Source organism: Suncus etruscus, chromosome 17 (assembly GCF_024139225.1).
Source record: "Suncus etruscus isolate mSunEtr1 chromosome 17, mSunEtr1.pri.cur, whole genome shotgun sequence".
Taxonomy (NCBI): Eukaryota; Metazoa; Chordata; class Mammalia; order Eulipotyphla; family Soricidae; genus Suncus; species Suncus etruscus.
In genome coordinates, this window is record NC_064864.1 from 67,956,241 (window position 1) to 67,978,505 (window position 22,265).

The following is a 22,265-nucleotide window of genomic DNA, read 5'->3' on the forward strand; positions in this document are numbered from 1 at the left end:
TCTGTCCTGAGTGCCCACACGGGCTCGCATATGCCCACAGAGACCCACATGGACCCATATGGACCCAGTTGGTCTATGTAGAACCACACAGGTTGGCACAGGCCCACAGCAGCCTTGCAGGGGTCAGCTACTTGGGTGGGAATGTTGTTCTCCAGACCCCTAAGTCTGAGCCTTCAGTGAACTCTCCCTCAGTGCTCCCGCAAGCCCCCACGACCAGCTGCCAGTCTCACTCCCACGCCATGCCCAGAAGTGCATCCATTTTTTGAGTCAGGACTTTTCTGAAGAACAGGGAAACAAATCAATGGGCAACACCCACACTCACTCTCCAGCTAGGACAGTGCAGGCTCTGGGCCTTGCTCAGTGACCACCTGCTGTACCCTACACTGAGTCCTGGCCCTCCTGGCCTCCAGCTTTGGGGAGGTAGAGAAAATGTCCTTTTTCCCAATCCCCGGCCCGACTCTGAGCCATTGAGTGTCTGCTAGGAACTGGGTGTTCTGCAGAGAAGCCACGGGCACTTGAAGAAATTGGTGTTTCATTTGGTGCTGGGGTGCAGAGGCCAGTCCATCCCTGAGGTGGGCAAACGTGCACAGGGCTCAGCTGCTCACATGCACTCTTCCCTATCTACGGATGCTACAGAGCTACTGCAGCCAGTGGAGAATCCAGGGCTCCCCATGGGGCCCCAATAGCTGTAGAGGTAGCCAGCACTGAGTCCCTCCTCTTCAGACTCATCTGGAAGCCCAAAGGCCTGGTTGAAACCAGCAGGTGAAGAGTGGCTGCCCATATGGTGTTAGACAGCCTGTGACCCCAAACTGAACAAAAGTGTCTGCCTCTCCACCTGAGGATCCAGGGGTTGAGGTAGATGCTTGCAAGGCTCACCTCGAAAGTGGACAACCGTCCTCTATCCCTGGCACTACATATGGGCAGAGAGCACAGAGCCAGAAGTGAGCCCCACCCCCCTGCCCCTCCAAATTCAGACAAAACTGGGCTGCAGGGAAGAGCCCCCCGCCTGCAAACCCCCAGTGGCCCCAGTACCAATGAGGTGGGTCCCAAAGTAGTTCTTAACTATCTTTATTCTCTGTCCCCATCCCTGAGTGGCCCACCTGCTGCTGGGCACCTCTGTGGGTGTCTGTTGAAGCTCCTGGCACCAAGCTCCACAGATGAGGTTGACTGTCTGGTAGAGCACCCCACAACCCCTGTGCTGCACACCCCCATCCCTGAGCGCTCATGCCAGCAGCCACAACACTGGGTGCTTAAGACCATCACTTGCTCAGGAAAGGGTCAGGGGAACAGAGACTATGAGGACACGCGGGAACTGGCAGGCACTGGCAGGAACTCGGGCTGGTCAGAGACCTTCGTTGGCATTGCACACGCAGGGCAGCAGCGGGTCCATGTCCCCGTAGACGGTACACTCGTTACACCCGGTGCAGTTCGGGACGCCACACGTGTTGCAGGTCGGGATGGTGCAGTCGCTGTAGTTCGGGACAGTACACGCGTTGCAATCCGGAACGGTACAAGGGTTGCAGTCCGGGACGGTGCACGGGTTGCAGTCCGGGATGGTACACGGGTTGCAGTCCGGGACGGTGCACGGGTTGCAGTCTGGGACGGTACACGGGCTGCAGTCCGGGATGGTACACGGGTTGCAGTCCGGGACGGTACACGGATTGCAGTCCGGGACGGTACAGGGGACAGTACAGTCCGGGAGGTCGCAGTTGGAAAGGTCGCAGTCCGGAGGGTTGCAATCCGGGAGGTTGCAGGTAGAAAGGTCACAGTCCGGTAGGTCTCCGTCCGGTAGGTCACCGTCTGGGAGGTCACAGTCAGGAATGTCGCAGGTAGAAAGTTCGCAGGTAGAAAGTTCGCAGGTAGAAAGTTCGCAGGTGGGAAGGTTGCAGGTGGGTAGGTTGCAGTTGGGAAGGTTGCAGTTGGGAAGGTTGCAGTTGGGGAGGTTGCAGTTGGGGAGGCTGCAGTCCGGGAGGGAGGCCGTGGGGTAGCAGGTGGGGGCCAGGATCGCCTCTTCCGCTGGCGGCCTTGATGAGACAGGCGGACTGTCAGCCTTTCACCCCGTCCCACAAGGACACCCCAGAAAGTGGGGCCCGGCCCCAGGTCCCCACGGACCCTCCCAAGAAGGCTGGATGTGATGGCAAGTCGGGGACAGGGAATCACGGGATAGGCTGAGCCCTTCCTGAGCCCCAGAAAGCCTGACCCTGCTTCTGGGATTCACCTTCCTACTCAGGTTCTCAGTCCTAGAACCCAACAATTGTCATCCTCAGGGAAGATTGTTCCCCTAAATCTCTCTCACTCTGGTCTGACCTTCACCCCTCCATGGCAGGTGGTCTGAGTCCTGCACACAACTCAGCACCCCCTAGTGTCGGGGCCTGTCATAGTCCCACGGTGGGGGGAGGGGCAGGAGGCGGCCATTCATGGGGTCTGGTACTCACCTCAGTGCTCTGGACACTTTGCAGTAAAGGCAGATGACCACGAGCAGCAGCGCAAACAGGGCGAAGAGGAGGCATGCTCCGATGGCAATTACGATCTTAAAGTCCAGCATTGTGACACACACCTGTGGAGGAAGGACCCCCCACATCTCAGGTTACCTTCATCCCCTACCATGTTTGTGGAGGATGGGACCGAGGGAGTCCAATAGAACCAGAATGTTCCCTTTGGCCAGCAGGAAGGGGCCTGGAGGCGAGGGAAAGGCTCAACCCCAGGGATCAAATCCTCAAAGGCAGAACTGAGTCCCACTAATTCATGTGCTTTTTTGAGAAATGTCCAAAAGAAAGCCCAACTTACCTGCACACCCCTTCTGTGATATTCCAGGACTGCTTTTATTTCCCCTTTTTGAGGGGAAGGATGGTCCAGCCAGTGATTAGGGCTTATCCCTGGCTTTGTGCTCAAGGAGGCACTACTGGTAGGGCTCAGGGGACAGTATGAGATACTGGGGTGGAAAAAGGGTTGGCCATGGGCAAGACAAGCACTTTTGTTTTCTTGGTTTGGGGGCCACACTCAGTGGTGCTCAATGGTTACTCTAGGCTCTGTGCTCAGAAATTACTCCTGGCAGGTTTGGGGAACCCTATGGATGCCAGGGATCAAAGCCAGGTTGGCTTCATGCCCTCCCTGCTGTACTATCGCTCCAATCCCAAAGCAAGTGCTTTCATCCCTGGACTGTCTCTCAGGGACAGTTTCTAGTTCTCCCTCAAAACAGTTATCATCTCTCCCTGTTTGAAGACCTGCTGGAGAGACCAAAGAGAAGTGGAGAAGCTGCTGGCTGTGCACATGGTTAGCCCAGGCTTGATCCCTGGCACCCCATCTGGTCTCCAAAGACTCACCAGGAGTCACCCCTGAGTACCCCTGGGTGTGGCCCAACATCAAATATCTAGTGGATCCTGCCAATCCTGCCCAATCCCAGGGCTCAGAGATCACAAGTAAAGAGCCAAGACTTGTGGTGCAGCTCCTTGGGAAGCCTTGCCGCTCGTTGCCTATGTAATCTTTGTCCCTCAAATTGCCTGGTCTGAAATGGGGCTGTGTAGCCAGGCAAGGGAGGCAGAGCCAATTCCCTTGGGCCAACCTAGAACCCCAGGACACACTTACTTGGGCTGACCCAGGACCCTAGGACCTACTCGAGCTAGGACTCACTTCTCCAATTGAGCCGAGACCCCAGGACCCATTTACCCCAGCAAACCCAGGACCCCAGGGCCCACTGGAGCTAGGACCCACTCACCTAGGCCAAGCCAGGACCATCTGCACAGCTGTCACAGTGACGAACAGGCGTTAGAGAGGTCAGCTCAAGCTGGAAGCTGGAGAGAGGAAGCGGAGGGGGTATGGCCGTACTCCCCAGGAACAGCCCGTCCCAGTTCTGAGTTCCAGGCCAGATTGTGACATCAGAGCACAGGTCCCTGCTGCTGTCAGAAGTTCCCGAGCTGCCCTGTCAGTCTCAGGCCGAGTCACAGTTTCAGTAATGAAGGATACAACAGACGGTGGCCTGAAGCTCCAGTTCTCAGATCGACACAAACTCCTTTGGCTCACTGCCTGGCAGGGTTGGCAGAGTGGGAGCTCAGGACCTTCACCTGGTCCCTTAGAGGCACGTCCAGGGGCACAGATGCCACCTGTCTCTCCCAGACTGTCTCACTGGGGCTGAATCTCAGGCCCCGAGTCTGCTATTGCTGCTCCTTCCCAAGAAGGGCGAGTAGCCAAGCTCCAGGTTGCAAGGGAAAAAGTGTTTGGGGCTTGGGGGCAACAGATGCATGAGTGTGGGGGTCAGAACAGAGGAGAGCAGATGCCTGGACCTTCTCAGAGCCCTTCAGCCATGGGCAAACCTCCTGATTTTGGTGACATGTTTGTATTACGGTTGTTGATATCTCGGGTTTGAGGCCTGGCGGGCACTGCTCAGAGATGTTCCTAGTTTGTTGCTCCATTACAACAGTGCTCAGAGTTCCCTGAGGTGTTGGGGCAAGACCCCCATGAAACCTACACTCAGATGCCTGAACCGATTCCCTAGCCCCTCTCTGGGGTGCCTAGTGGCAGGGTCTGTGGCACATCTGCCAGAGCCCAAGGCTTACTCCTGGTGCTGGAAGACTCCCTGTTGGAGGACCCTGTGCAGTCCTGGGGACCTGACCTGGGGTCCATGGCATGAGGGCATCGGGTGTCAGAAAGGAGGCAGGTGGTAGTGGGCTGGCTTTATACTCTGTGAAGAGGGACCCCGTGGTGCCACCCCTTTGCCCCCCAGCACCAACTCTTTTCAGACATCCCAATAGGAAGCCCAATCTCAGCTGAGCAAACCCAGGCTATAGGCTCACTGTAGCACTGTAGTGACTCACCAGTCACTTTGGGGATATGGGGGACAGTGGGGGGGCTCATGAGGAGGGCCTTCTGGACCACAGCTGGCCACTGCCAGAGGGCCTGGCTGCAAGCAGGACCATGCCCAGGAGGTGCTCAGGGACCTGGTAGGAGCTGGGGAATACACACCAACTCCTGCACAGCTGCCAAGTGACTCACCAATGAACATAAGGTCTCTCATGAGTCCCTATTTTAGAACAAAACTCCCTAAAACTGTCAATGTACGAAAAAAGTCCCTCTCCATCTTAAATACTGACAAAAATTAGTTTCGGCTCTAATAGTTCAAGAAACAAGGCTTTTGTTTTTTGGTCACTCCTGGTAGTTTTAGAGAGATAATCTGGGGAACCCGGGATCAAAGCAGATTGGCCACATGCAAGACAAATGCTAAACCCACTGCAGGTTGAGGCCTTTATACTTAAATGCAAATATTTTGCCCATCACCAGAAACTATAGTTTCTGGAAGACTTGGAGCCACAACCCCCTTGATCTCCACAGCTCAAATGTGGGGGGGGGGGTCCTGAGCACCTCACAATCCCCACACCCCAGAAAAGTCTCCACTAATGGGGGGATAGGCCTCGGACTCACTGGGCTGAGTCAATCCAGCTCTGTCATTGTGTTCCCAGGCTGCTGCTCCACCCTGCAAGTAGTGGTGACCCAAGTCAGGGCAAAGGCAGCCCTGGGGGCCAAGAGGGCCAGCCCCACACGAGATGTGTCTCAAGTCTGGGTGTGGCCCTTCCCCCTCACCCCCACAGTGCTTGGACACACAAGCCCCCTGAGTTATAGAGCCAGGTACTTTGGACAGGACTGGTGGGCCTGGGCCTGGGCCTCGGCTCGACCCAGGCTCTTCCCTGAGCACCTGAAGGAGCAGGGCTTAAGGTCTCTTTCCACCGTCATTGTCACACATGGGCTCAAGGTCACTAGATAATAACAAGTGTGGTGAGCATTTGAGGCAAAGGGAAAATGTAAAATCACCCCACACACCATATATCCAAGCCCAGGTGAATGAGTCTGAATCAGGGTGGACATGAAATAATCCAAACCAAGCTGAGGGTGAAACACGTGTAGTCTGGCAGTTTTCTCCCTATTATGGAGCATCCTTTGCCTGCCAGAACTGCTGTTTATATTGAGTACAGAGATCACCCTGGCACAGGGTGGGAAATGCATGTAGGGAGCAAAATACAAGTTCACATGCCCAAGTGCTCTGGTTCTATTATTAGATCAAAGGTATCCAATATGTTTACTCTGGTACTCTACACCAGGAGTCCTCAAATTTTTTTTTTTTTTTTTTTTTTTTTTTTTTTTTTGTGGTTTTTGGGTCACAACCGGCAGTGCTCAGGGGTTACTCCTGGCTCCATGCTCAGAAATTGCTCCTGGCAGGCACGGGGGACCATATGGGACGCTGGGATTCGAACCGATGACCTCTTGCATGAAAGGCAAACGCCTTACCTCCATGCTATCTCTCCAGCCCCCCTCAAATTTTTTAAACAGGGTGTCAGTTCATTATCCCTCAGATTGTTGGAGGGCCGAACTATAGTTAAAACACAAAACCCAAGTTGTAAACCCAAGTTTACAAGTAAGTCAATCTTTGTTTTGGGTGAAACCAAGTTGTAAACAGATACAAAGAAACCAGGGATAAACTTCATTTTAGGTAAAATAAGGTGTAACCCAACAGGGAAACAGTCTGGGTTTGTCCAGAACATGCTTCAACACCTGTACCAGAAGAAGAGGCTGGGAACTGGCTAAATGTTGAACAGACTAAGGTGGCTCAAGCCCAGGGGTATAAAATCAGGGTATCAGGCTTTACCCTGTAAGTAAAGACACCAACAGATGCCCGACTGGTCCCAAATTAGCCTCGGCCACAGAAATCCACGAAGACAATCTGCTAATAACGACTTGTTTTTACTACCAAAGACCGAGAAAAGGTGTATCAGGACTATATCGAAAAATGCTGAGGGTGACTCAAGACTTTGTGCTCAGGATGACTCATGATGGTGCCAGGGACCACTCCCGGGGCTCCTCTTGGGACCGGAGTGGGAGCACAGCAGGTAGCACTGGCCCTGCATGCCACTCACCTGCTTCAACCCCAGCGCCACGTATGGTCCCTGAGCCCCATAAAGAGTGAACCCTGAGCACAGAGCCAGGAGTAATCAGTGTATCCCCCAAATATTAATGTATCTGGGTAGCAAGTATTAATGTATTTGGGTACCTAGGTATTACTGTATATTCAATGGCCCTACCGAGGGTGTGAAACATAAAATTAAACCTGAAATTCTGTATTTCAAAACAATGGATGCAGCTGTTCTTTCTGGGGGTTGGATCACACCCAGTGGTGCTCAGGGCTGATTCCTAGCTCTAACTCACTTCTCCTGGCTCAGGGGAACATATGGGATACCAGGGATCAAACCCAGGCTGATCCCATGCAGTATGTGCCCTCCCTCTCACTGTGCTTTCACTCCAGCCCCTAGATGCTGTTCTCATTAAAGTGACTTTGTCAGGTCCAGAAATGAGTGAAGGCAGCAAAAACAGGAATTTCAGAGGCACTAGATGTGGAGGTAAAGGAGAGGCTTCAGATAGCAGTGCCCTACAGCCCAGGTCCAAACCCAGTGAGGCCCTGCTGCCACTGGGTCTTCCCAGACCTCATACACCCAATCCCTCTGCCTTTATCCGGCCACTCTTTCCCCTTACTACTGGTGCCCCCCACCCCACTCCTCTGCCCTCATTGCCATCACCCATTTTTGACATGTATGTGACTCAAAGATTTTGACTTTACCTCAAACACTGAGGACAGGTGGGATAAAGGACTAGTTATGAGAACTTTTCCCACCTCCTCTCATCTATGTGCATAAATAGGCAGCCTGTGGAGAGCAGAACACTGGACAGATGTGCACTGTGAAATAGTTATTTCTGGGGTGCCAAGTGGGAAGAGGGACACTGTAAATACAGTAAGAGTAGTCTTTCCAGCAGGCTGAAGTAGGGAGCTCTGACACAGGGTGGGAAATGCATGTAGGGAGCAAAATATAAGCTCACATGCCCAAGTGTGCTCTGGTTCTATTATTAGATCAAGGTATCCAATATGTTTACTCTGGTACTCTACACCAGGAGTCCTCAAAATTTTTAAGCAGGGAGTCAGTTCATTATCCCTCAGATTGTTGGAGGGCCGGACTACAGTTAAAACACAAAACTGGGCCAGAGAAATAGCACAGGGGTAGGATGTTTGCCTTGCACATGGCCAACCAGGGACAAACCCAGATTCTAACCCCGGCATCCCATATTGGGCCCCCTCCAGTCTGCCAGGAACAATTTCTGAGCGCAGAGCCAGGAGTAATCCTGAGTGCCGTAGAATGTGGCCCAATAAACAATAGTGGCCCTTGGGCTGTAGTTTGAGGACTCCTGCCTGAGTCTGAGAGGAGGAGTCAAGAGACAGGGAGTCAGAGTGTGACATTCAACACATGCTCACTGTGGACTGGGGGTGAGTTGACTGCTAAGCAGGGCAGACAGTGGCAGCAAAAACACAAGGCAGGCCAGATAAGTGTCCTTGGCGATGCGCATATGATCTGAGGGCCATAGTTTCAGGAAACTTAAACAATGTTCTATGCTGCCACCCAGTGGATTTCAGAGCCACATTCAGTAACTGCTCCATCACAGTAGAGTCTTTTTCTTTTTCTTTTTTCTTTTTGGTTTTTGAGCCACACCCGGCAGTGCTCAGGGATTACTCCTAGCTGTCTGCTCAGAAATAGCCCCTGGCAGGCACGGGGGACCATATGGGACACCGGGATTTGAACCAACCACCTTTGGTTCTGGATCGGCTGCTTGCAAGGCAAACACCGCTGTGCTATCTCTCCGGGCCCAGTAGAGTCTTTTTCTGGGCCACAGAATCTCCCTAACATAAGGGTAGGTGTTTGCAGAAGGACACCCAAAATCACCTCTGAACCTAAACATGAAAACCATGCAGACATCTAAATTCTAAATCAGGTGTCCTCAAACTATGGCCCACGAGCCACATGCGGCCCACCAAGGACATTTATCAGAAGCAGGTGTTTTTGCCACTGCTGCCTGTCCTGCTTAGCCGCCAACTAGTCCTGGCCTGCAGTGCGGCTGTGTGGGGTGTGCGCAGTAGCACAACTCCCTCTCAGTTTCAGACAGGGATCATCTATTGTTCATTGATTGTTTTTTTAAACTATGATAGTCCGGTCCTCCAACAACCAGAGGCAGTGAACTGATCCCGTTTAAAAAGTTTGAGGACCCCTGCTCTAAGTCAATAGTTTACTTGGTTTTTGGTTAACTTTAGGGTCCTTTAGTGCCTGTCAGTGCTCAGGGAGTCATTTCTCGCTGGGCTGGGAATCGAATTCGGGTCAGCTGCGTGCAAGGGCAAATGACCCCACTATACTATCGCTCAGGCCCTTTTATAAATAACAACGGGGCCAGAGAGATAGCATGGAGATAAGGCATTTGTCTTGCATGCAGAAGGACCGTGGTTCGAATCCCAGCATCCCATTTGGTCCCCCGAGCCTGCCAGGAATGATTTCTAAGCATAGAGCCAGGAGTAACTCCTGAGCGCTGCCGGGTGTGACCCAAAATCCAAAAAAATAAAACAAAACAAACAAAACCCACAATTTCTCCCGTTCTCTGAAGCATGCACAAGATGTTTCCTTCCTGGCCTTATCTCTGCCCGCCTGCTGCCAACACCTCTAAAGGTGTTGGGGTGCGCCTAGTATTGACTAAACTCCCTCCATCTCGTACTGCGAGGAGAGAGGTGAACTTTATCCTCTCCTTTGTCCTCCTGGAGCTGCTAGACAGCTAGGGTTTAAAAAAAAAAAAAGTCTTTTCTGGGATTGTTTCGGGGACGGGAGGGACTTCAGGGTTACAAAGCCCAGCTGCAAATTCCAAAGGCGGGCAATTGCGTTCCTGGGGGAGGAGCGTGATGAACCACAGATAAACTCTCCACCTTGGACAGCGCCAACAACGCGCAACATCTGGACTCCAAGGAGACCCCCAGCGGCCCGCACGGCCTCGGCATCGCCAGTTCTCCCTCGGGACGCCAGGGGGCGCTGCGGGCCCGGAAGAGTGCGCGTGCGCGCCAGGCAGGCAACGGCGCCATAGGCAAGTGGCCGGCGGCGCGACCTGGGTCCTCGCTGGACAGCATGCGATCCGGGGAGAATGGCAGAGGAGTGCGCGGCGAGGAGCCGCGGAAGCTGGGGCTCTGCGTCCTATGCGGCCTCCCCGCGTCAGGAAAATCAACTTGCGCGCGCGCCCTCGGCCACCGGCTCCGGGAGGAGCTAGGCTGGGCCGTCGGCGTCGTCGCCTACGATGACGTCATGCCGGACGCGTTCCCGGAAGAGGAGGGCGCGCGGCCATTGGTCAGTGCGGAAGGGGCGGGACCTGATGAAAGGTACAAGCCACGCCCTCCTGGGGGGCGAAATTCCTCCCTGGGACTAGAGGCAAAGCTAATAGCACGGAGGTGGGGCGTTTGTCTTGCATGCAGAAGGACGGTGGTTCGAATCCCGGCATCCCTTATGGTCCCCCGAGCCTGCCAGGAGCGATTTCTGAGCGTAGAGCCAGGAGGGAATCCCTGAACGCTGCTGGTGTGACCCAAAAACCAACCAAACAGACAAATATCACTGAACCCATGAAAACTGGGATCTGTCTAGTTGGGGCAAATGTGTTGTCGATTCTGTAAAGGGAGTGTCAGGTGGGCTAGGAGAGGCACGGACGTTCCCCAGAATTTCCACGCAACTGGTTGTACATTAAGCCGCCAAAGAACCCAGGTTTTGGTGAGAATTTGGAAAACACTTTGTTGTTGTTTTGGGGTCCACCAGGCAGTGTTTACTCCTGGCCCTTCGCTCAGGGGGTCACTCTGGCAGGCTCGGGGCACTACAGAGTGCCGGAGATGGAACCCTGGTCAGTTGTGTGCAAGGCAAATGCCCCACCGTTGTGCTGTCACTCAAGTCCCATGAGTATTACGTCTTTTTTGTTTATTTCTTTTTGTTTTGTTTTGGGCCACACCCAGTGACGCTCAGGGGTTACTCCTGGCTCTGTGCTCAGAAATCGTTCCTGGCTTTGGGGGACCATATAGGACCCCGGGGATTGAACCCAGTTCCGTCCTGGGTCAGCCGCGTGCAAGGCAAACGCTCTACCGCTGTCACTCCGGCCCCTGGAGAACACTTTTTTGGGGGGAGGGACTAGGGGAGTTTCACCCATCGGCAGGCTCGGGGATCCATATGGGATGCCAGGATTCAAACCACCGTCCTTCTGCATGCAAAGCAAATGCCTTACCTCCGTGCTATCTCTCCAGCCCAAGAAAAATTTTTAAGAAAAAAGTTAAATTCATGGGGCCAGAGTGATAGCACATTTGCCTTGCATGCTTTTCATGCTGCCGACCCAGGGTGGACCCAGGTTCCATCCTCGAACCTTCCAGGAGCAATTTCTAAGCACAGAGCTAGGAGTAACCCCTGAGTGCCTCTAGGAGCGATTTCTGAGCACAGAACCAGGAGTAATCCCTGAGTGCCACTGGGTGTGGCCCAAAAATGGAAGGAAGAAAGGAAAGAAAGGAGGAAGGGAGGAATGGGAAGGGACAGGAAGAGAAGGGAAGAGTTGGGAGAGATAGTACAGCAGAAAGGGTTTGCCTTGTTCATGGCTGACCTGGATTTACAAGCTCCACCACGTTTCCACATAGTATGAGCAATCAGGTTAACGCACTTTCACCATCACATATAGAGCTATTGTTTGATTGCTGCTGTGACTTTTTTTTCATATATTTACGAAATGAAAAAGTATTTTAAGAAATGTTTTTTATTTTCTGATGTAAAAAAAAAGTTTGATAAATGTTTAACCAGCTGTGGACAAGCATATTGTATATATACTTTAGCCTTGCAGGCTCGTTGTTCCCAGGCGCTCTCTCCTGATGTCTCTTGTTTTTCTCATCTAAAAACTATGTTCGTCTAGGGGCCGGAGCAGTGGCACAAGTGGCAAGGTGTGTATGCCTTGCCCACGCTAGCCTAGGACGGATTGTGGTTCTATTCCCCAGTATCCTATATGGTTCCCCAAGCCAGGAGCAATTTCTGAGCGCTAGTCACACACCCGAGTGTCACCGGGTGTGGCCCAAAAACCAAGTCAAAAAACAACAACTATGAGTCTAATGATCAGGTGCGTCTTCTATAGCAGAAAATGTGTTGTGTCTAGACAGTAAAGGCCCAACTTTTCTCATCCTTGGTCAGTTGTGAGATATAGCACGAGGATCTGGGTTGCTGCAGATTAATCTGTGTCAGAGTGTTTCCCCGCTTGGGTAAAAACTGAAAGTTGCTGATACATGATTGTACTCACAGCTCAGTGCCTCATTTTTTTGTTTGTTTGGTTCTGCTTTGGGACTCCCAGCCAACTGTGTTCAGTTGGTGCTCACCTACTGCCCTGTGTGCCACAGCCAGCCCTGTGGAAGCTGTGCCATTGGGAGCTGCTGTCACACCTAGAGTCCCTCCTGGATGCTGCTGCCAATGGGACCACTCTGGCTGCCTCCCCAGAGGACCAACACCATATGGGGCAGGGCACGGGACCCTATTTGGGCCCAGAATAGAATCAGGGTGGATGGATTTCAGATGAGTACCTTCCCTACTGTTCTCTTTCTTTCTCCCTCTCACCCCACAACTCATTCTCTCCCACTTTCATTGTTAGTTTTTTCACTTTCTCCCTGCAAACAAAGGCCTGCTCATGAGTTAGCTGTAGGACTTTTTCTTTTCTTGGAGTGAGCAGATGTGTTTGTTGAATGTTACTCAGTGTCTTGGTAATGTGTGGATAGGAAAGAGAGGGAACGATTTCCTGCCTGTGTCTCCCCTCCGAGTTCCCTCAGCATTCAGCTGAGCAGTGCAAGCTGTTGCTTTTCTTTTAGCAATAATGGTGTCTCAGATAAACCTCATTGGCTACGATACTGTCAGTGTGCAAAACTGTTGCTTTTCTTTTCCCACATCCACCTCCCCTTTCTCTTCCCTCTCTTCTTCCCAACCCTCATGTTAGCTTCAGGTCCTTTCTTCTTTCCCTTTGGGCTGATCCAGTCCTTTTCTCCATTTCCAAGGAAACCAGCACCCATATATCTTAGCTCTGTTGTGTTTTGATGGGATATTGATTTTTGCTTCTTCTTTCTTTTGTCAGGATTAGTTTCCTCCCCTCTCTAGCCATTTATTCATGGATGAAAGGAAGGTCTGTTTCTGGAGCTTCTTAGAAACTAGACCCTTGGAATGTTTGGGGCATATTGTGAGCTGTAGCATGAACTCCTGCTCTGATCTCTGATTGGAACTAGATCAGGGTGAATGGCCTGTGTGGAGAAAACAGGGGGTCATGAGAGGCCCAGGGGATCTTGCAGAGTCTTCAGTAGCTGCTTCTGTGAAGTTAGGCAGGAATACGCCAAGGAAGAGAAGTGGAAGCAGTACATTTCAGTACATGGAGGCAAGATAAAAGGAGTCATGTTTAGAGACCAAAGAATCAGTGCTAGAGCCAGAGAAAGAGTACAGTGGGTAGAGTGCCTTCCAGGCCCCTGCAGCAGGCCCACCTTTCATCCATGGCACCCCACAGCATTCCCCAAGCCCTCCAGGAGCAATCCCTGAGCTAGGAGTAAGTGCTAGCACAGCCAGGTATGGTGCAAAATCAAACAAAACCCCAATGGATCGATGTTATGGAGGAACATAGTTAAGGGTAGGGGGGGGTGTCGTGATGTGATGGCCCTACTGCCCAGGGCCCTGTGTTGACCTGCTGCTTTATATGCTGCAGCTAGCCCCGTGGAAACTGTGTCGTCGGGAGCTGCTGTCATACCTGGAGTCCCTCCTGGACGCCGCTGTTGCTGGGGCCCCATTGGCTGCCCCTCCCCAGAGTACTGACACCATGTGGAGCAAGTTTGTCACATGCTTAAAGACTCAGGACCTGCTTTCCGCTGCCACGCCAGACATCCCGACCCGCTGGCCCTTCACCCCAGCTGCTGTGACAGGCCCCTTGTTGCTGATTCTAGACGACAACTTCTACTACCAGAGCATGAGATATGAGATCTACCAGCTGGCTCGGAGATGTGAGGGGCCTTTTCCTTCTCTTCCCGGGGCTGGGGGTCTGGGGCAGAGGGATGGAGCATTGATTCTTACACCCCTTGGTTGGCCCTATCCCTCCAATTACCACCAGGTATGGGCCCCAAAGCAAATTCAGATATCAAGCAATGCCCTTGATTTTCCTGACACATAGATATGTCTATTTGCTGATCGAAATCACTTCTGTCTCCTAGGGAGAGTTGATTGGGTTAGGAGACTCCTAATGTGCTACAAACCTAGCTGTGCTGAAGTATTACTCCTAGTGGGGCTGAAGTTGGAGGACCATGTGGGGTGCCAATGGCTGTATGTTTACTAAAGCAAATGCCCCTCCTGGTGTATTATCACTCTGAATACAGGATTTACTTCATTCTCAAAGCTGGATAGCCACAAGGACTGGAGTAATAGTAACCCCAGAACATGCCAGGTGTGGCCCCAAGACAAACAGGAAAACCCACAAAATATGGATTATTCCCAGCTTTTGTTGTTTTGGTTTTTTTTGGGGGGGGGGGAATTGTGCCACACCCAGAGGTGCTCAGGGGCTACTACTGGCTCTGCACTCAGAAATAGCTCCTGGCAGGCTGGGGGACCATACGGGATGCTGGGGATCAAATCCGGGTCTGTCCCAGATCAGCTGCATGCAAAGCACACACCCTATCTCTGTGCTATTGCTCTGATGCGTTTTGGTTTTTGAGTCACATTCAGTGGAGCTCAGGGGTTACTCTTGGCTCTGTGCTCAGGAATCACTTCTGGCAGGCTCGGGGACCATATAAGATGCTGGGGATAGATCGGGCCAGAGTGACAGTGTAGTGGTAGGCCATTTGCCTTGCACGCGGCTGACCCAGGACGGACCTGGTTTGATACTTGGCATCCCCAATGTCCCACAAGCCAGGAGTGATTTCTGAGTGCACAGACAGGAGAAACTCCTGAGCGTCACTTGGTGTGGCCCAAAAAACAAAAAACAATAAAAATAAATAAATAAAAGGATGCTAAGGATTGAACCTGGGTCGGCTACATACAAGGCAAATACCCTCCCCGCTGTGTTCTTGTTCTGGCTCCCCAGACCTTGTAGCTTTGTTTTTATCTCTTCACTGCTGGGACCTTCTGCCCTCTGCTCATGGTATGTGTGTGGGGGGATGATACCTGTCTCCCTGTCCCCTGGCATGCAGATTCCTTAGGCTTTTGCCAGCTCTTCTTCGACTGTCCCCTGGACATGTGCTTGGCACGAAATGCACGGAGAGCTCGGCCTGTGCCTGCTGGAATCCTGAGCCAGATGGCAGAGAAGCTGGAGAAGCCCAATCCCGAGAAGAACTCGTGGGAGCATCACAGCCTCACGATCCCAAGCACCATGTGTGCGTCCTATGACAGGTACTCACTCCACAGTGCTCTTGGTGCCCCACCCCAATGCTGGCTTTCTAGTGCTCACCAGATCCAGGGATAGGAAGTTTCCTTCCCACTTGTGACTCCCTGTGTAGGGCTCAGGGGGATCAGGCGGTGCCAGGGATCGAACCAGTCCTGTCTAGTGTGAAGGCTATGCTCAACCTGCCCAGCCATCTCTTATGTCTCCAAGAAAGCCACTTTATTCCTTTTTGTTTTGTTTTGTCTTGTTTTTGTTTTTTGGGCCACAGACTCAGGAACCATATAGGATGCCAGGGACTAAACCTGGTTGGCTGCGTGCAAGGCAAACACCCTCCCCACCATGCTATCTCTCTGGCCACAAAATTCACTTTCTTCTTTTTTATTTTCTTTTTTTATTTTGGGCCACACCTGGCAGTGCTCAGGGGTTACTCCTGGCTCTGCACTTAGTAATCACACCTGGCAGACTCAGTGACCATATTGGAGCTGGGATCGAATCTAGGTCGGCACATATAAGGCAAACACCCTCCCTACTCTGTTATCTCTGTCCCCAAAAGTCACTTTCTTATAGAAAAAAAAGGTGCCAGGAGGGCCCCGGAGAGATAGTCCTGCCAGGAGGACATTTGCTTTGCACACTGCTGATCCAGGTTCCATTTTTGGCATCTCAAATGGTTCCCTGAGCTCCACCAGGAATAAACTGAGTGCAGAGCCAGGAGTCAGCCCTGAACATCTATTGCAAGGTGTGGTCCAAAAACAGAAACAAAAGAAAAAGAAGCTTGAGCAGTGGCGCAGCGGCAAGGAGTTTCCTTGCACACGTCTGACCTAGGACAGACTGCAGTTCGATCCCCTGGCATCTCACCTGGTCCCCCAAGCCAGGAGCGATTTCTGAGCATATAGCTAGGAGTAACACCTGAGTGTCACAGGGTGTGGCCCAAAAACCACACTGAAAGAAAGAAAGAAAGAAAGAAAGAAAAAGAAAGAAAGAAAGAGAAAGAAGAAAAAGAAAGAAAAAAGAAAGAAAGAAAGAAAGAAAGAGAGGGAGGAGGGAGGGGGGGGGGAGGGAGGGAGGGAGGGAGGGGAGGAAAGAAAGAAAGAAAGAAAGAAAGAAAAGAAAGAAAGAAAGAAAGAAAGAAAGAAGAAAGAAAGAAAGAAAGAAAGAAAGAAAGAAAGAAAGAAGAAAGAAAGAAAGAAAGAAAGAAAGAAGAAAGAAAAGAAAGAAAGAAAGGAGGGAGGAGGGAGGGAGGGAGGGAGGAAGGAAGGAAGGAAGAAAGAAGAAAGAGAGAGAGAAAGAAAGAAAGAAAGAAAGAAAGAAAGGAAGGAAGGAAGGAAGGAAGGAAGGAAGGAAGGAAGGAAGGAAGGAAGGAAGGAAGGAAGGGAAGGAAGGAAGGAAGGAAGGAAGGGAAGGAAGGAAGGAAGGAAGGGAAGGAAGGAAGGAAGGAAGAAAGAAAGAAAGAAAGAAGAAAGAAAGAAAGAAAGAAAGAAGAAGAAGAAAGAAGAAAGAAAGAAAGAAAAGAAAGAAAGAAAGAAAGAAAGAAAAGAAGAAAGAAAGAAAGAAAGAAAGAAAGAAAGAAAGAAAGAAAGAAAGAAAGAAAGAAAAGAAAAGAAAAGAAAAGAAAAGAAAGAAAAAAGAAAAGAAAAGAAAGAAAGAAAGAAAGAAAAGCTGCTCAAAACATCTCTTTAGATAGAGGCCCAGGAGTCTCTGACCCCTCAAGGCCCCTTGACCAGTCAGGAACTTTGTCCACTTCTGTCCAGTATCTGAATTGAAGACAAAAAAGTAAAGACTACGTGTCCTCTCAGAGCTTATGAGAGCTGAAGAGAGAGCACAGTCTTCCAGGCACCAAGCTGAGTAACATCTGAGCACTGATCTGGAGTAGCTCCTGAGCACTACTGGGTACAGTCTCCCAAAAAACAAAACAACAAAAGATTTTGAGTCTTGGGAAACTTATAGTTTCCCAGTGGACGACGATTGTCTTGTTGATAACTTATCTGGATTTTGCAAGCAGAGGTGGGTTCCAGCTGTTCTTCTTTTAGATATGGGCACTGAGATTCCCTCCTGTAGTGATGGATTCCAGATACGCCAGCACTGTGGAAGCAGCTCTTTGCAGTGAGCTTCCACTCAGAGCCACTTTCTCTTAAAGCCAGAGGCTGACTGAGTTCCTGCTCGACACCCTGGACCATCCTGTGAAGGCCATGGACGACCAAGCAGAACAGAAGGTGGGTACAGCAGAGCGGAGGACAGCCGGAAATCCTTGCTGGGGAGCCACATGAGAAATGGGCAGAAGGAGGACCAAGAAACTGTCTCTGCCTCTATATCTCATCAGCCTCAGACTGGGGTGCAGTGGGGTGCAGGAGAAACCCCCACTAGACCTGCAGCATATTGCTGTCATGTGAACATGAAGGTAGCAGAGCTTGGAATGGCAACAGCAGACACTGAGGAGACTTTTGTTTTCCAGGAGCTCCCCACTACCATGAACCCCAATTTACAGCTGGGTATATCACACTTAGATTCTCCTCAGGTGGCCAGGCAGGGTGCTGAGCAGCCTGGATGCATGCTTTTTATACAGGAACCAAGTATCGTGGTCTTCCAAGTTCTACCGAGAGCGACCTGAAAGGTGCATATGCAGGTGGACCCCAGGACTACACACGTGGCCCCATCACGCTCTCCAGAGTAATAGAGGAAAACTGGATAAAAATCTTTTCTTGGGGCTGGAGAGATAGTATGGTGGTAGGGCGTTTGCCTTGCACGCAGCTGATTGGAACAGATAGATGGTAGTTCGATTCCCAGCATCCCATATGGTCCCCTATGCCTGCCAGGAGCAACTTATGAGCACAGAACCAGGAGTGTTCCAAGTGTCACTGGGTCTGACCCAAAAAAACAAAACAAAACAAACCACAACCCTACCCTTCCCTTCCTTTTCCTTCACAGGCTCTGAGGACCATATGGGATGCCGGGGATGGAACCCGGTCAGCCACATGCAAGGCATACACCCTCTCTGCTATACTATAGCTCTGCCCCATTCTTTTCCGTTTTATTTCTTCAATACATGTTCCCTCCCTTTAAACTCATCAGTCACAAATGTCTTTATTGTTTAGGAAACAGACAGAATCATTTGTTCAAACAACGTCTTCCATCAAACTGATCAAATTCTCCGAAGGATTGTCTCGCAGACAATGAAGGCAGCAAAAGGTACATTCAGGGTTGAGGGGCCTGAGAAATAATGCAACTTGTAGGGCATTTGCTTTGCATAGGGCTAACCTGGATTCAGTCCCTGGTACCACATATGATCCTCTGAGCACCACCAGAAGTGATCCTTGAGTGCAGAGCCAGGAGTCATTCCTGAGCAGTGCCAGGAATAAACCCTTAGTGCACTGGGTATGAGGTGGTTAAGTTGCAGCTTGGGTGCCTGAGCCCACAGATTGAATAGTTCTGAGAGCTCCTGGTACCCCTTCAGGTGGTTAGAGACACTTCTATCCTGTCCTGGGCTTTTTTTTAGGGGGGGGGGCAGGAATTGGGCCACATTGGTCAGAGTACTCAGAAATCACTCCTGGCAGGTTCCAGGGACCATATGGAATGCCAGGGATCAAACCCAGGCTGGCCACATGCAAGGCAAATGCCCTACCTGCTGTGCTCTCATTTTTCGGGCCTTATTCTTGAGAAAGATGACTGTGTGGGTCAGTGGGACCAACGGCCGGAGAACACAGTGGGGATGGGGCTTGTCTTGCTAGCCACAGCTGAGCTGGCTTTGAATTCCCTCATGGCACTGCCATGAGTTACCCCAGAGCATAGCCTGGTGTGGCCCAGACCAAAAACCAAAAAAGGGCGTGGGGGAATTGGGGACTTAGCACTCAGGGACACGAACATTGTTTAGAGGCCTGGGCTCAAACGCTGACACTGTATGACCCCGCCAGCCAGTACCACCTGGTGTGGCCTTGCACACCCCCACCCCCACTGCCACCTCAGCACCTCTAGGTGAGCAGTGCCATGTCAAACTTAGTGGAGTCACTGTTTCCAGCAGAGGCAGACAAGGAATAAAAATCAAATTGACGGGGGGCCCGGAGAGATAGCACAGCGGCGTTTGCCTGCAGGACCTAAGGTGGTTGATTGGAATCCCGCTGTCCCATATGGTCCCCCGTGCCTGCCAGGAGCTATTTCTTTTTTTTTTTTTTTTTTGGTTTTTGGGCCACACCCATTTGACGCTCAGGGGTTACTCCTCGCTATGCGCTCAGAAGTCGCTCCTGGCTTGGGGGACGATATGGGATGCCGGGGAATCGAACCGCGGTCCATCCTAGGCTAGCGCAGGCAAGGCAGGCACCTTACCTCTAGCGCCACCACCCTGCCCCGCCAGGAGCTATTTCTGAGCAGACAGCCAGGTGTGACCCCCAAAAAAAAAAAAACAAACAAAAAAAATCAAATTGAATGAAGCCAGGCAGTTATCTATCTGGGCAACCCTTTGGGCAGTGCTGAGGCTCTAGGGGACATATTTGATATGTTTATTTTGTTTTTGGCCCACACCCCACAATGTACAGGGGTTACTTCTGACTCTGCACTCACGAATCATTCCTGGAGGGCTCAGGGAACGCCAGGGGTCCAACCAGGGTTGGTTGTGTGCAAGGCAAATGCCCTTCCTGCTGTACTATCACTCTGGCCTCCTCCACCCCCACCTTTTATTTTTTTGGTGTGTGGAGATGGGGGTAGGGGCTTGCAGCCACAGCTGACTCTGCTCAGGGTTCACTCCTGGTGATGCTAAGGGACCATGAGGTAGAACCAAGGTCATCTGAATGCAAACTCAGTTGTCTTAACCCTTTTGTTGTGTTTCTGACTCAGTGTGATTTTACAAAAGGGGAAAAAGTTTCTGAACAGATTAAGTAACATTTTTATCCAAATCAATTGAAAGGCTGGGATCTCGGTGTGCAGTGTTGCTAGGACTGTTTCCCTGATTCTAGTCTCTGCTTCCCACTCCCTGTTTGGTGCTAATTGGCACCTTAACAGAGCCCCCAGAACATTAGGAAAACAGTGTGTACCAAACTGCTTTTAAGCTGACTCACATGTAAGTTGGGGTGGGGTGTTGACTCAGATCACATCCCACAGTGCTCAGGTTTACTCCTGGCAGTGTTTGGTGGACCATATGTGGTGCAGGAATGGAATATAGGTCACCCATGTGCCAGGCAAGCACTCTGCCTGCTGTACTGTATCTTTCCAGACCTTGCAATTGTATAGCAGAATTTTTTTGGCTCCCAAACACAAAATAAATGTCTTAAAATTTTTTCCCAGAACTTTTCTCTTTGAAGATTGGGGGGTTCGGGGGCTTAAGACTTTGCAGTTTGAACCAAAGCGATAGTACAGCAAGAAAGCACTTGCCTGGCACACAGCCAACCAAGGTTCCATACCCAGCATCCCATATGGTCTCCGGAGCCTGCCAGGAGTGATTCCTGAGTACAGAGCCAGGAGGAACCCCTAAGCACCATTGGGTGTGCCCCCAAAACAAAACAAAAACCTACGAATTTTGGAGCCTTCAGGATTTCAACATTGAGGGCTAGGGTATCACCCAAGGTTAGCACAGGAGGGTGTGCTGGGTACGGGTTCAGGTGACATGACAGTGTCCTTAAATTGACTGCGGTGACAGCCATATGTACTGCACAGTAGACCAAAATAGCTGATTAATGGTTTTGTTGGAATAAGCTTATGGAAAGTGAATTACATATTAGCTTTTTAAAAGCCAGATCTTGTGCCTGTAGTTAGTTCTAGACATGGCTCACTGCAAAACCCAAGTGTGATTTTGAATTATTTTTTGGCCTCATTATAGATTCAAGATCAGAAAGTTCATCTTTCAGGCCTGTCTTTTGTTCCCACCTTTCCTGTGTTCAGTTATTAGAATGCCTCGGCCGTTTGCTTGTCCGCACTCATGTCACTTCTTCCCACAGAGCTGCTGGCTGCTCAGGTGGGATTCACAGGATGTGGCTGGTTTGCATGAAGTTATGAAGTCATTCCTGATGTTCTTAGACAGCTCAGCTTGACTTGACTCGCTCAAACATTAGTCACTAATCTTTTCATTTCAGATGAACAAGTGTCTCCTTCCAACTTGAAGTGTTCTGGGCCGAAGACCTTAACAAGCTCAAAGCAGAGTTTTTGGAAGATCTAAGACAAGGAAATAAGAAATACCTGTGCTGTCCTTTAACTACTCCTTCATCCAACCTCATCTCCTGCTTTAGTGATGAGAAAAATAACATTGTACACAAATATATTCCAAAGAATCACTAAACTTCAGAATCTCCAAATGGCTGGGTTTGGGATACTTTGTAGATTAAGAAAACTTGTATTAAGGGGGGGCTGGAGCAACAGCACAAGTGGGTTTTCTCTGCATGCAGGCTTAACACAGAACGGACTCATGTTCGATCCCCAGCATCCCATATGGTCCCCCCTGAACCGCGAGGAGTGATTTCTGGGCTCAGAGCCAGGAGGAACCGCAGTGCCACCAGGTGTTGCTAAACCCACTGCTCCCAAAATCCTGTATTACTGGATGTTTTGTAGATGTAGTGATACGATTTCACTAAGGACTTAAAAGTGTCAAGTCGGGGGGCCAGAGAGATAGCACGGCGGTAAGGCGTTTGCCTTGCATGAGGAAAGTCACTGGTTGGAATACCAGTATCCCATATGGTCCCCCAAGCCTGCCTGGGGCGATTTCTGAGCTTAGAGCCAGGAATAACCCCTGAGCATTGCTGGGTGTGAACCCCGCCCCCCCCCCAAAAAGTGAGTCAGTCTCAATTTTGAATGACCCATGTTAATGGCCTAAGTCACTGCAGCTAGTCATCCATATCCAGTGTGACATGGGAACCAGCACCAGGGCAAGTGAGAGTCACACTGGAGAGAAGTCGGTGGGGGACACACATGATGAGGTTCTATGGAGCTGTTTTCTAGACTCGAGATTTTCTAGAAATTCAACCTGTAATCATATAACCTTGTTCTTTCTTTAACTTGGCATTTCACAGGCTGTGCTAGAAAATAAGCTAGAAAAATCTAATTTG

At 50.8% G+C, this 22,265-nt stretch overlaps 1 protein-coding gene across 1 annotated transcript; it reads left to right on the forward strand.

The window, feature by feature from the left end:
* The first annotated feature begins 9,928 nt into the window (after positions 1-9,928).
* Positions 9,929-21,502, forward strand: PSTK (phosphoseryl-tRNA kinase). The gene is given in 7 exon segments (XM_049764505.1): positions 9,929-10,187; positions 13,585-13,876; positions 15,056-15,254; positions 17,381-17,456; positions 18,336-18,429; positions 21,300-21,328; positions 21,331-21,502. Coding segments are annotated over 7 exon segments (1,077 nt in total). The 5' UTR covers positions 9,929-9,971; the 3' UTR covers position 21,502.
* Positions 21,503-22,265: the final 763 nt, after the last annotated feature.